This window comes from Pseudochaenichthys georgianus, chromosome 1 (genome assembly GCF_902827115.2).
Source record: "Pseudochaenichthys georgianus chromosome 1, fPseGeo1.2, whole genome shotgun sequence".
NCBI classification, from domain to species: Eukaryota; Metazoa; Chordata; class Actinopteri; order Perciformes; family Channichthyidae; genus Pseudochaenichthys; species Pseudochaenichthys georgianus.
The window spans coordinates 5,999,205-6,013,760 of NC_047503.1; the positions used below are offsets into that span (position 1 = coordinate 5,999,205).

At 42.1% G+C, this 14,556-nt stretch overlaps 2 protein-coding genes across 2 annotated transcripts; one reads left to right on the forward strand and one right to left on the reverse strand.

Annotated features, from left to right (window-relative positions):
* The first annotated feature begins 1,207 nt into the window (after positions 1 to 1,207).
* On the forward strand, positions 1,208 to 7,964 carry ppp1r27b (protein phosphatase 1, regulatory subunit 27b). Its single transcript, XM_034077473.2, has 3 exons — positions 1,208 to 1,577; positions 1,686 to 1,836; positions 7,200 to 7,964. The coding sequence occupies exons 1-3, from the start codon at positions 1,346 to 1,348 to the stop codon at positions 7,321 to 7,323; spliced, it is 507 nt and encodes a 168-aa protein (XP_033933364.1). The 5' UTR covers positions 1,208 to 1,345; the 3' UTR covers positions 7,324 to 7,964.
* Positions 7,965 to 10,061: 2,097 nt separating this feature from the next.
* On the reverse strand, positions 10,062 to 11,705 carry anapc11 (APC11 anaphase promoting complex subunit 11 homolog (yeast)). The gene is made up of 3 exons (XM_034078331.2): positions 11,498 to 11,705; positions 11,257 to 11,373; positions 10,062 to 10,377 (listed from the first exon to the last, which is right to left on the reverse strand). The coding sequence occupies exons 2-3, from the start codon at positions 11,363 to 11,365 to the stop codon at positions 10,232 to 10,234; spliced, it is 255 nt and encodes an 84-aa protein (XP_033934222.1). The 5' UTR covers positions 11,366 to 11,373; positions 11,498 to 11,705; the 3' UTR covers positions 10,062 to 10,231.
* Positions 11,706 to 14,556: the final 2,851 nt, after the last annotated feature.

Here is a 14,556-nt window from a genome sequence, read left to right on the forward strand (position 1 = left end):
ACACTTTTGAGGGACTTGTCCTTGAGAAGCAATATAAAAAAGTATAATATATTAGGCCTACTTTAGATTAAACTATGTAAAACAATGCGCTAGCCAATAAGCGTAAGTGTTACATAGTGATGTCATTATGTTACAGAATTAAACAGAAGTCCAATGGACTCTGGAGGTGTGTCAGGCGAGGCGTGGGGGGGGGGGGGGGGGGGGGGAGTCTGTGGGAGAGAAACCCCCTCTTGTGGGAACACATGGATTGTAGTCTTTGCAGACCATTTACATGCACAGAAAACTATCACACACTACAGGACAGAGAAACCCAGGAACCATGATGGGGCCTCTTTAAAGCTTGTTGACGTTAGCATGAGTTTAAAGCACTGCCTGTAGACTCCTGTTACCAGCAACACTGGTGTTGTTTTCGCCTTCAGTGGGTGTACGTGTCTTCATGGCAGAGGGCGCTCCTGGAGACACCTGCTGTAGCGGGGACAAGCAGAGGAGGGTTAGAGTGGTATAAGTCCGCTGACTGGGATAACTTCCCAACCATGCAAGATGCAGTCATCAAACTTCACAGATGTTAAGATCCAAATAAAGGTTGAGTTCAAAGATGGGCGGGGTCTGAGCTATGGAGGCAAAGCAGACAAAGTGTTCGGTCCATTTAAAAAAGATATACCAATAATATTTCCCAGAGCCAAAGGTGATGATTTCTATTTTTTATTTATCCAGTCAACATAAAACATTTACATTTGTTTTAAATATCTTTAAAAAAACATATATCTGATAGAGAATCACTCTTTAAAGCCTCACACAGACATGTTTTTTTTATTTATTTTCAACTTGTAATAAAGAGGGTGATGCAAACCACTAATTTGGAAATGGCCCACCCATCCTCTGAGTGTAGAGTCAAACACCCTTTTCCCTCCATGCCCCTGCAGCTGGCACTGACACACTCCCGCTGCTATATGAACTACTTTAACACCCTGTTTACCAAAAGCCCCCCCCCCTCACAACTATTCAAAGTGGGCTGCATCTGGGTATGTGTGTGTGGGTGCCTTCAGAGCAACAGGTTCCTGGCTGTCATGTCTGAAACCGTGACTTGTATCAGCGGCCTGGGACCGGCTGGGGGGAGGGATCTGACCAGAGGCCTACTCATCTTCCAAACATCGCCACTGGATCCTGAAATAGCCCCACAGAGAGTATAAAGAGCCCGCAGGGAGGCCTCTTGATGTGAAGGACGACTCAGAAGAAGCACTACTTGATCTTCCCGCAGCACAACCTCTGAGCTCTTTTTTAAAACTTGAAAAATATTCGTTGGATTTCACCAGTTTTTAAGCAAAAGTGAAATCAGCTGCTCAGGATGAAGTACTTCCAGTGCCCCGTTGACTCCCAGACCAGAGGAAACAAGGCCTACACCCAGCAGGAGTGTGGGGTCCCACTCTGCAAGAGCTCTCAAACTCTGAAGCAAATCCGCAGTGTGCACTTCCCCAATGATGTTATCTTCCAGGACTATGTTCGCCACGGAGAGCTGGAGAGGATTGGACTTTTCATGCGAGCCAGAAGAGTCAGTCTGGACACCATCTACCACTCTGGTGAGACATTTGCACCACCCTGATCAAGTAAACCTTTATTCTGTATTTATTAACACCATGATCATAGGCTGAACTGATGGCTCATTTCTAACTAGACTTTCTCTGCAGGCATGGCCGCAATGCATGAGGCCGTCCTGACGGGGAACCTGGAGTGTGTGAAGCTGCTGGTGAAGCACGGAGCAGATATCCACCAGCGGGACGAGGAGGGCTGGACCCCCCTGCACATGGCCTGCAGCGACGGCTTCCCACACATTGCACGGTAAGCAGTCTTTTGTTTAAAAATAATACAAAGTGAAAAGTTTAAAGCTCTATTTAAGTTTGAATTGAGTAACTTTTGTGAAAAAGAAGCAACTGTGCATTTCCATCTGCCTGTTTGTATGCCTATTTCTATTAAATGCTGAAAATGTCAAATGTGTCTTAAAGGTCCCATGTCATGCTTTTCCGGTTATTGCCATGGTTATTACCCGTCCCCTTGTGTGTTGTGTAGCTTTTTCTGCATGTAAACGGTCTGCAGAGTCACACACCCTCAAAGTACACCCTGTAGCGAGTAAAACTCTAACACAGAAAAGACCTGTCTATGCTGCCCCAGAACGCCTCGTTGGAGATTTATCTTTTTCCATTTTTTTATTCCGCGAACCAAGTAACGTAACGACGACCCAATGGACCAATTGGTCCAAATGGACCAATCCGTGGAGCTCCTCACACACCAGGATCCCTTGGCGTCAATATCAAACGCAGTGGGGGGACCTTTAGCGTTGCAGAGCTTTTCTCTCAGCCGCAGCTGCATGGATCTCCACTCACAGTTCGCCACACACTCACGTGTGTGCTCAGGCTGAGTTCTGCGGTGTCTCGCTGTCTCGCAGACCCCACGCAGAAACCAGGAAACGACACCAGTAATCCAGCTCACACTGTCCGCTCCTCGAGCCTCAAAGGGTGGAGCAGCAAGCCCTGCAACGTTCCGTCAACACGGCACCCAGACCCTGGCCCTTTCTCATTTCTCTAACTCCCCTCCTCGACTCCTATCCTCGATACTTAGTTCCGCCCACAGGAGATGCGAGCGGAGCCGAGGAGGGGAACCGAGGAGAGAGGAGGGGAAGCAGCAGGCGGTTAGAGAAATGAGAACTCCTCTCCTCTGAGCGGTCATTTTAAAGAGACGTCCATTAATGATGACAGGAGGCACAGCAGCCCTCTGTCTGATGGACAGATGTGTTCATGACCACTTATATATTTACTTTGATTCATTCACAGTGCGGTATAATGAGACAATAATGGCTACAGATGCGGACACACACACACACACACACACACACACACACACACACACACACACACACACACACACACACACACACACACATATATATATATTTATATAAATATATACAATTTCAGAATCAAGCAGAGCACTCTCATAATAACGTAACACTATCAGAGACTGGATATATCCCCCCCTCTCCTCTCGCTACAATGTGGAAAATAAATTACGGGCCAAAAGTTTTATTTACAAGTATTAAAAGTAAGCAGAGGACACCAAACCAACTGACACCTGTCTGTCCGCTGCATCTATGCACACACCTACACCACACACACGCATATACAGCTCCTAAAACAGGCTACAGCCGTGGTGTATTTGATTGTGAAGCACTAAATGGTTTTAGAAAAATATCGACTCTTTGTTTGTAGATATCTACTAAACTAAAGCAAAAAGAGTAGGCCTGTTCTACTGAGTGATATATATTATACACACTGCTCTGCTTTCTGCACGGACCTCACAGCTGTTCTCACTGTAAACAGCGCGTCGCGATGAAAGCAGTTCATAAAATAATATCCAGGGGATGCATGCAGAGCTGTCATTGGCTGAGATAAGTCCGGCCGTGTGTCACGATTCTTTGAAACATCTCTGTTGCCGGAAATTCATCCACGAAGCAGCCGTGGAGGACCCATCAGTGTATCCTCGGTTATAGCTCCTCCAGAGAGCCTCCTCGACGCTCGATCCTCGGTCCTTGAAGTGCATTTAGAGAAATGAGATGTCCTTCAACATGGCGCGCTGAAATTCATTTCCGGGTCACTACCGGAGGACCGAGGAGTAGAGGAGGGGGATTTGATGAAATGAGAAAGGGCCCCTGTGTTGATTAAATAGATACACACTCCTACCACAAGGTGTCGCCACATAGTTGTGACCTATGTTTAAATCCACACGTACGGTAAGGGACCCGAACAAGGGCTCTTGATTAAACACTTTAGCACGAGTCAGTTCCTTAATAGACCAACAAACAAAACATGGTACCAGGAGTAAATTATGAAGTAAAATAAAAACACATTAAGTGTAATTGAGGAGTTGTGACAAGCGACATGGATTCATTAAAGCCACCGGAGACGCTAAAACTTTCGGGAAATGTCGACAGCAACTGGCGGACCTTCAAACATCAGTTCCAGCTTTACATCACGGCCATGGGACTGGAAACTAAGCCGGGTGCTAGGAAGGTAGCGCTACTGCTAACTATAACAAGCCCACAGGCGATAGAATACTTTTGTGTATGAAGAGCAGGCTGATAAATACAAACTGGATAAAGTGCTCAAGAAATGTGATGCCCACTGCTCTCCCAGAAAGAACGAAACATACGAGAGATATGTACACCGTTCACGTGTGCAGCAGCATGAGCCTTTTGATGGCTTTCTGACTGACCTGAAGCTAAAAGCACAGTCATGCAACTTGGCTACGCTGAGGGACTCCATGATACGGGACCAGATCGTTTTTGGCGTGGAGGATAAAAAGGTCAGAGAAAGGCTGCTAAGGGAAACGGAGCTGACATGTGAAGCAGCTATAAAAATCTGCCATGCAAGCGAGCTGTCCCAAATGCACGTCAGGACTTTCAGCGAGATGGCGGGCGCGGCTAACGTGAGTGATGGCGCAGCAGTTGGTGCGGTCTCCAGCCAGGGCCAGAATCATTTTGCTAAGCAGTGCTTCTCAAAAGGAAATGAGAGGAAGAAAGGAAAGTCTGTAAACATAGTGGAAGACGATGATTTAAGTGAGACATTTGTTGTTGGCATGGTGAACTGTGAAACTGAGCAAAAAGAGGTTAATGCAATCAGAGAAGACACATGGATAGCTCCACTGATGATTAACGGGACAATAATAAATATGAAACTGGATACTGGTGCAAAAGCAAACCTGATGAGCCTGTCTGACATCAAGGCAATGAAAGATACGCTACAAATTAAAAAAAAGAACACAGGCACTAAAAGATTATAATGGAAAGAAAATCAACAGTTTGGGCGTGTGCATATTAAAGGTAACCTCAAAAGGTAAAGTGCACCACCTACTTTTCTCTGTTGTCGCTGATGGACTTGATTCACTGCTGAGTGATAAAGCGTGTGAAGATTTGGAACTTGTCAAGAGAGTGTATTGCATCAACACAACTGTGAGTACACCAAATGACTCAATTGATGGTATAGTACAGAGTTATGCAGATGTGTTTAAGGGTTTTGGTGTGTTGCCCTTCACATACAAAATCCAGCTCAAAGGAAATGCACAGCCAGTTGTGCATGCTGCAAGAAGAGTTCCAGCGCCACTCAGAGATCGCTTAAAGAAAGAGCTCGACAGAATGACAATGCTCGGAGTGATACAAAAAGTTGAGGAACCAACAGACTGGGTTAACTCGATGGTCTGTGTAAAGAAGAAAAGTGGTGATTTAAGAGTGTGTATGGACCCAAAAGATTTTAATGAAAACATCAAGCTTGAACATTATCAGATACCCAAGCGTGAGGAAATCACAAGTGAAATGGCAGGTGCCAGCTTCTTCACAAAGCTTGATGCGTCTCAAGGCTTTTAGCAGCTGAAACTGGATGAAAGCAGCACCACATATTGCACCTTTAATACACCATTCGGCAGATATTGCTTCCTCAGACTGCCCTTTGGGATCATCTCAGCATCCCAAATATTTCACAGAGCGATGGAGCACATCATTGAGGGGCTGGACGGTGTTCGAGCACATGTTGATGACATCATTGTGTGGGGCTCTACACTACAAGAACACAATGAGAGGCTGAAAAAGGTGCTGGAGCGTATGGACTCAAGCTTAACGACAGCAAATGCAAGTTTGGAGTTCAAGAAGTTGTCTTTCTCGGAGACAAGCTCTCTGCACAAGGTGTACAAGCTGACCAAGAAAAGATCAGAGCCATACAGGATATGCCAAGGCCCACAGACAAGACAGGTGTACTTCGCATTATGGGGATGGTCAACTTCATAGGTACATTTATTCCAAACCTATCTGCAAAGACATCTTGCATCCGTGAGCTCCTGCACAAAGAACATGAGCAAGAGTGGAAAACACTCAGACAGACACTCACAACGGCACCTGTATTGACGTTCTTTGACCCAGCAAAGAAGATTAAAGTTTCAACAGATGCTTTAAAGGATGGAATAGGCGCAGTGCTCCTACGAGTTGAAGGCGAGCATTGGAAACCAGTGGCCTATGCATCCAGGTCAATGACACACTGAGTGCAGATATGCTCAAATAGAAAAAGAATGTCTGGGACTGGTTTATGGCTTGGAGAAGTTCCACAGCTACGTTTATGGCCTACCTTCATTCACAGTAGAGACAGATCATCGTCCACTTGTATCCATCATTAAAAAGAATTGAAGTGAAATGACACCAAGGATACAGCGTCTCATGATGAAGATGCAGAGATATGATTTTGAGCTGCACACCTGGAAAGCACCTGATACTTGCTGACGCTCTCTCACGAGCACCTACAGTGGATTATGTGAGTACAACTGAAGAGTAGGGATGCCAGTGATTATTCGTTACAGTCTCCATAATCGAATATTATTTTTAAAAATCGATTTTATTTATATATATATTTTTTTATTATTTATGGGTTTTTTTTTCTGGCTTAGTTTCAACCAAAATATAGACTAATGCTAATAATAGTAATAGTATTAATAATTGTAAATAGCCATTGGTCACACCACCAGTTTGTTTTACTGTAAACTTGGAGGAAGCCTGCATGCAGAGCAGACTGCTGCTGCAGCACGCTGCACACCGCCCCCACCCCCCCTCTCCCTCACACGTGCGACTAAAGATGAACAAAGCGGCAGGTAAAAAGAGTTCCTCCTCGTGGAACTACTTCGAACTTACAAGTCCAAAGGAAGTTAAATGCAAGCTCTGCGAAAAGACGTTGGTCTATCACAGCTCAACCTCAACAATGCGTTCGCATTTGAGTGCGAAGCACGCCAAAGAGGTTACAGAGAAAGACGCAGCACAGCCGGCCATTACCAACTTCAACTTTTCATTCTTATGAAGAATTTTCTTTCTTTTTTTCTTGTGATGTAGTTTAACTTTCCAGCTTGAACTTTTGGGCAACAAAGGTGACATAAGGTTAGCAGCTGACATTACATGTTGTTGTATTAGCAGGCACATACAGTACCAGCACGTATTAACACAAACACTCCACAGCTTTCCTACGTCACAGAAGTAAGGGAAGCTGGAGGGTCTGCTGCATTCTTGCACCCCGCTGCCCCTCCTGACACTGAAGCACGGCACACACCCGCATTGAGTTTGGAAAAGCAGCAGGATTCGATATGTTTGAGTGAGCAGAATTCTCTTCTGTTTCCTCCAGCTACCTTCTCTCGCTGGGGGCCGTCACAGAGCTGGTGAACGAATGCGGGGAGAAGCCGGCAGACCTCATCGAGCGGGACAACAAGGAGCTGCTGGAGCTCTTCTGCCTGGCTGTCAATGACTGAGAACACGTGGCTTTTAAAGACACACACTCCTCTGGAATCTACTGTCCAGGCACTGTCCTGCAGGGATGGACAGAACGCGTGACGTCAGTGCAGCACACTGGTGTTGTGCGCTGACTCAGCACTGGAGGTCAAAGACTGGATGGGAGGCAGAGGATGGGCTGGTGGCTTGGGAGGGGACTTTAGCTGGTGGGGGCTGCCCCCTGTCTCCAGCAGCACAGAGATCCTGTAAGAGCTTCCCGTCGTTTTATACCATATGAACTCGATTCATTTTGTGTGTGTTTTGTTTCCGACACTTGAATTAGGGTTTCTGAATGAAACCGTTACATTGTCAGCGCATTAGCACTCCGAAAGCTAACATTAGCTTCTGGTGACTGCCTCTAGAATGTGGTAATCCAATTTCTAAACCCACAGTGACTTGTTCCTTATGGTCACTTTCAGACTTAGTAGTTAGTAGTTGTTTGTACTGTCAATTAGTTTTTTATACTTTTTAAAATACATTGTATCAAAAAAGTGTCTCTGCCATTTCCTCTGCTCCCAGCTCTGTGTGTCACAAATACTGTCATACTGTTGTTTGCCATGAACATCATAGTAGCTATAGTTTGTCGAAAAATAGAGAAACAACAAATCGAAATAATTTGAGTAAACTTCATATGTTGAAAATAACAATCAATAAAACATATATTGGTTATATCAGAAAAAAAAGACATGGTACTACAGTATGTTACAACATTTTATATTGAGTTATTGTAGTATGTTGAAAAATAGTAATTTTATTAAGTCAAAAATGTCCCAATAAATTGCATGCTGAAAATATCAACAAAGAAAGGTGTATGTCAATATATAAGAAAAAAACAAGTTTCTAACTAACAATATTATGATTCTTTTTTCAATACTTAACTATGTTGATTTTTCTTATTGTCGTACTAAACTGTCATTTTTTTTATACTTCCGACTATGTTGTGTATTTCAATATATAAGAAACAAATCAACATAGTTTAGTACGTCGACAAAATAAGAAAAATCAACAGTTTAGTATTGAAAAACAACATGGTATATATAGACTATCGGAGAAAACGACACAGTATAGTATGTCTAAAATAAAATATAAGTGTAGAATTCAGAAAATATGAGAAAAATAGACAGTCTGTCAATAATATAAAAATAAAAGTATAGTATATCGAAATGTTCAGAAAAAAACGACAGTTTTAGGATGTCGAAAAAAACAACATACTGTCTGTACAAGTATTGTATGTCAAAAATATCAGAAAAAACAGATAGTACAGTATATCGAATTATATTATAAAGAAAAAAACATAGAATGTCCAAAAGAAAAGAAACATAGTATGTCGAAAGTATAGAAAAAAACAAGATGGGATAGTACGTCCACATTTAAGGAAAATACAACATAGAATAGTACATGGTAGAATTAAAAACATAGTAGTGTTTGTCGAAAATATTTAAAACAACAGTTTACTGTGTCGAAAACATGAGGGAAAAGAAATGTCCAAAATACAGTATGTCCAAAATATCCCAAAAATCGAAATGGTATTGTCTGTTAAAAATATAATAAAAACAACACAGTTATATCAGATTAGATAGATATTTTTGATGTATAATACTATGTTTTTTGGGATAGTTTTGACATATTTTAATATCTTGTATTCTGATATTATCTTGACATACTATACTTTGTCTATTGTTCCTCATCATTTCGACACAGTATGCTATGTATATTTTTCTCATATTTTCGACGAACTATACAATCTTTTTATATCATCGACATACGGTGGTTGTGGTTTTTACTGTCATTTTGGACATACTAGTTGTTTTTCTGATATATTTTTAAAAATACTTTACAATGTTGTTTTTTCATATAATTTTGAAATACTATACTATGTATTTTAATATATTTCAACATAAAATACTATGTTATTTTTTAATGATATTTTGGACATAGTATAGATTTATAAGTTGTAGTTTCATGTACTTTTAGTTATTTATTTTTCTTACAAAAAGAAAAGTACATTTTAAGAAAAATCATTTTGAGGGTCAGTCTTTTAAAAAAATAAACCTCTAGAGGTGCGTTCACACCGGAGCAGCGTTTCCGCCAGGGGGGCGTCTAGCCTTCAGCCTTATTCAGCTCGGGACGCCCTGAACTCGAGCCGAGGACATCCAAAAATATTAATAATTCGAGAGAAGATCGAGAGTTTTTATCGCTTGAAATGACGAAAAGGACAAGGACATCCCTCTGTTGGAGGGGCAAAGGAGTCTGGTGGGATTCTTTTCTGAGTATTGAAGATCGTTTCCCCGACATCGGCGTTCTGGCGATTTACTCGGAAGGTCCCCAACTCCGGGGACTTCCAGCCGGGGACTTCGGGTGGCCGTATACGCCGTGAAATTGTTTGCGGCCTGCCAGTAAACCCAAAGCAGAAGAAGACGAAGTGACGTCAGCGGCTCATTTGCGTAATCTTCCCTCAGGGAAAAGTACTCCGGTGTGAACGCGATTGGTACTTAGTGCCCTGGGGTACTAAGTACGGCAAAGTACTTGGTGTGAAAGCGGCTAATGCATTATTTATAATCCAGATAAATCTAATAATTTTCAAGGAGGTTAAACGCTTATGCAAGGTACGGCATGTTCCCAAACCAATGCCAGACGCTTCTGGGTAAATAAACCACACTAATGAAAGTCATGTCACTCACATGTAGCATGCACAGCATCAGGTACAGGGCATGTCATGTAGGGTTTGTATTTGTATTTAATCACATACTTAATCTGTCAACAGAGCACAATAGGTTCCATGTGTCCTTTGCATAACGTTAGATGAAGGACTACAAAAACGTAGTTATTTACAGCTGATATAAAAATGTCCTCCTCTGTGAGGGAGTCCCTCTCTCCGGCACTTCGGGTTCATTCTTTGAACTTCCACTCCTGCCGGCACATGGGGCACTGCTGCTGGACCTGCTGCGAGTTCAGCCATTTCAAGATGCAGTGCATGTGGAAACAGTGCGAGCACTGACCCCAGACCAGCGGGCAGTCATCCCCAGGCACTTTACCTGCAAAACATGTTTTACATTACATCTCATTTACAACAGTGAGAAAAGAGTGCTAGCTGTCATACTCATAACCTAAAGCAGGGATGGGCAACTTGGATGGTGGTGGGGGCCACATAATTCATGTACTGGCCACCAGGGGGCTGCAGATTCACTTGGAACACACACACAAATTCCATGTATTGTGTATGTAATTATTAACAAGTATACTAAGTCTGACATCTTCATTGACATTTTACAATCTTTCAGGGAACATCCTCTAATAAGCTCACTAAACAAATATCAGTTCACAGAAATGTTATTTAATTTGTACAAGTGGCATGTTTGTATTGAACAGGTTATTTAACAGTGGAATACAAATGTCAGTCAGGTTCAGGCCCTATAGCCTATCACGTACAATGTGAGGAAGTGCGAGTCTTTACAATTTAATGGACATACCAGTTTGATAACCATATTAAGAAGTAGGGATTTAATTGATAATCTCATTTATATTCTGCAGTGCGTTTCGAGCCGACTGTAAATATACGAAGACAAAGATTTATTTTGTATTTAAAATACAGAATAGACCTATGCAAAGCCTCAAGTGTGCACCTTAAATCCAAGGACATATCAAGGAAAAGCTAACTGCAGGAGTTGCACAGTACTTTATTATTACTAGAGCTGAAGCTATTAGTAGAATTAGCAGTAACAGATCCACAGAAGAATAATCGCCTACTATTTTGATTGACTCAATGTTAAAGTAATTTTAAGCAAACATTTCAGATATTTTCTGAAATGCAGGAACTGTACTAGTATTTTTACACTGTAGTATTGTTACTTTTTTGTTAGTAAATAATCGGAGTACTTCCCATCAGTTAGCATCGCAGTTAGTCGGTTACTCACAGTCTGGGCAGCAGCCATTGAAGGGCATCCGGCAGATCCCGCAGTTTTCATCATTAGCCACCCACAACCAAGAGGCCACACCGTTCCACTGTCGGATCTTTACCTTCATCCTCCAGTCTGACAACACAGACACACTCAGTGACACACTCGCATATGAACCTCAACAGCTAGCGTTAGCATAGGAACTAATGTTGACAACAGGCTTTTCTAGCTAGCTGTTCAGAGATATTAGCCAACTTACTGGACAGCGTACAACGACTCCTTCATATATGAAACGCGATATAAGTTAAAGTGTTTCTTTACAAACTAAATCATGGTATTGCTAGTCTCATGCTCGTCAACAACATGCAGCTAGCATTTTAACAACACGGGGGAAAATGTACTTCTTCTTCTACTGTTGGAATTCCGGCTGGCCGTGGCTTGTAAACGCACCGGCGCAGCAAGTACACGACACGCCCACCTGACACGACACTACGGTGGCTGAGAGACATTGATACCGTAACCGTACCAAGCGGCAAACTCTGGGGAAGAGCCGGGCTGCAGTCGGATAGTTTAAAAATCAGCTCCTAAGTTCTAACCCTATCGTCTATTCCTTGACCTCTAAGTGAAACGTCACGGGGTTAAGGGATAGTGGATAGGAGAATTCAAAAGGATTTAGGAGAAGAGACTGCGGTACTTTAGAGAATCCGAATGCACTTTCACTATCCGACGTGTTTATGATGCGCCAGCGGACGTCATTGTGTGCGTCTGCTGCTGTGGGGGAACTATGGAAACCACAGTTTTCTATACAGCGGACTACAACATGGATGTTTAATAAGAACGACGGACTCATCTAGAGACTCTGCACCGTGCTCTGATGCTGCTGCTTTGCTTTATGAACGTGGACAACAGAGAAACATATTCTTCATGACCAAAGTTGGAATTTAAATAAAAAAGGAAAGTGAAACTTATGCTCGTCACCCTCTCCCTCCGGTCCACATTAATACAAATGATCCCAATACGTATGATTGTATGAACTAAAGATCTTAAAATCAATACAGATGTATTTATTATACACGTTAGTCCTTAACATCTATCACTGTGTATATCACCATTCAAACATCTTTTAAAAGTTGAACAAACCCCACACAGCTCAGTAAAGACTGAAATGTTGACTTTATTTGATAATTTCAGTGAAAACTAACGTTCATATTTCTCTTTTTGATTATAATACTGATGAACGTTCAAAACAAAGCACTTTGGCAACTTACCACCTATGTTTTAAAATGCTTAATAAGCACCGTAACTTTCATGATATCATTTCTCGGTCATAATCGGTTGTTTCCGTGAACGGCCGACTGTTGAGTGACGGCAAATGCTGCGGCTGCAAGGCATTGTGGGGCAGCATTTTCGCTTCTCCTGTCGGTTAGGGAAGTCCAGTGGTTCCTAAGCTAAAGGAGGTTATAAAGGAAGTTTGAAACCTCCTTTCCTATCATTCTCATCATTCTAGAGAATTCGAACGGCACTTATCATGGCGGCCACTGAGGGACTTCCGGGTCATTTCACTCCTTTAGGAAGGTTCCTAAGCTAAATGGACTATTCGACTTCAGCCCCGGTGTTGGTACCAGATACGGAAGTGTGACAAACCATGAATTTAACTTCTGTTAGACAGCTATATGCCATACATGTTTGCACACATTCACAGTAAATAATGTATTCAGTATGATAGCTGTCTAACAGAAGTTAAATATATTGCTCACTTATTCTGACAATGTACTTAACCCCAAATAAAAGAACCCAATAAAAAGAGTTGTTAAATAATAGTGAAGTCACGTTGTTATAAAAATAACTCATCTCTCTCGTTTTATTTTGAGCTTTGCCAAAAGCCACTGTGTCAATGTTGTCCTACTTGGGTTGCCGTCCGGAGTTGTCCAATATGGCGGACCATCTCGCACATGCGCACTGCAGATCGGGCAGAGCTGCAGATCGGGTAGTGACAGGAAGGCCCATTCCCAAACCGCCCCCTACACCATACCCCTCCGTTTACGCGTTCACGCGGAGGGTCCGCCATATAGAGAACCGCAGTGACGCGTCCTAAAACCCGGATGTAAACTTCTTCCGGTTCCTTCGTCAAAAACGCAATGCAATTTCTCCATAGGATTTTGGAAAATAGCTCGAAATAAGGTCTGTGGTTGAAACACATTTAAGAGAAGGATCACGTTTTGTTCAGCCGGATAATCTCCACATGTCTCTCCTACTTTTATAATTTTTGAATCATAAATCTAGTCGCCAAAAGCGAAATGCTAACGTTATGCTATAAACGAACTACAAGCCAGTACAGCAGCAGGGTCGCACGACTTCAACGTCACGCCAACTTAAGATCGTTTCAACTGACTTGCACTGAAACAGCACTTTGAACACTTTAAATATATTAACATTTTAAACTGTATACCCCGTTTATCTAGGCCCTTTTTGTTTTATGTATAGGCTACATGTCACACTGTGGGAAACGATATTTCTGGATGTATAACGCATGTAGAATTTGTTTACAATAAAGCTGACTTTGACTTCCGCGTGCTTGCATATTTTAACAAAGCTTTTCATTTGATCCACACTGAATTTAACTAGAAGTCATGGCTGTGTCAATTACCAGTCTGATATCGTTTTACAAAGATGACAAGAAGATTGGAGATAGAGGAGAGAACCACTACAAGTCAGGACACGGGCAGCCTAGATGAAGGTGTGCTTACCGGTGTTGTCAGGGCTAGCATGAGGGACAAGGTTTATAGAGTGTCGGTGAGTAGTGATAGCAAGAGTACCGTTAACCTAGAGTTAATTTATTCACATTAATTCCCATCAACAAATCCATTTTATGTGTCACGTGAAATCTTTATTAGGCAAGGCAAGTTTATTTATATAGCACTTTTCAACACAAGGCAATTCAAAGTGCTTTACAAAAAATGAAAGACATTAAGAAATGGCATTTAAAACCAGTCATTAAAAAGAAAAGATAATAAAATAAACATTAAAATAAAAAGTACATGGATAAAAGTTACAGTGCAGTTTAAGATATGAATAGTTCAATTAAAAGCAGCGACAAAAAGAAAAGTCTTCAGCCTGGATTTAAAAGTAGTAAGAGTTGCAGCGGACCTGCAGGTTTCTGGGAGTCTGTTCCAGATGCTTGGAGCATAATAACTGAACGCTGCTTCTCCATGTTTAGTTCTGACTCTGGGGACAGAAAGCTGACCAGTCCCTGAAGACCTGAGAGATCTGGATGGTTCATAGTTTAGCAGGAGGTCAGAAATGTATTTTGGACCTAAA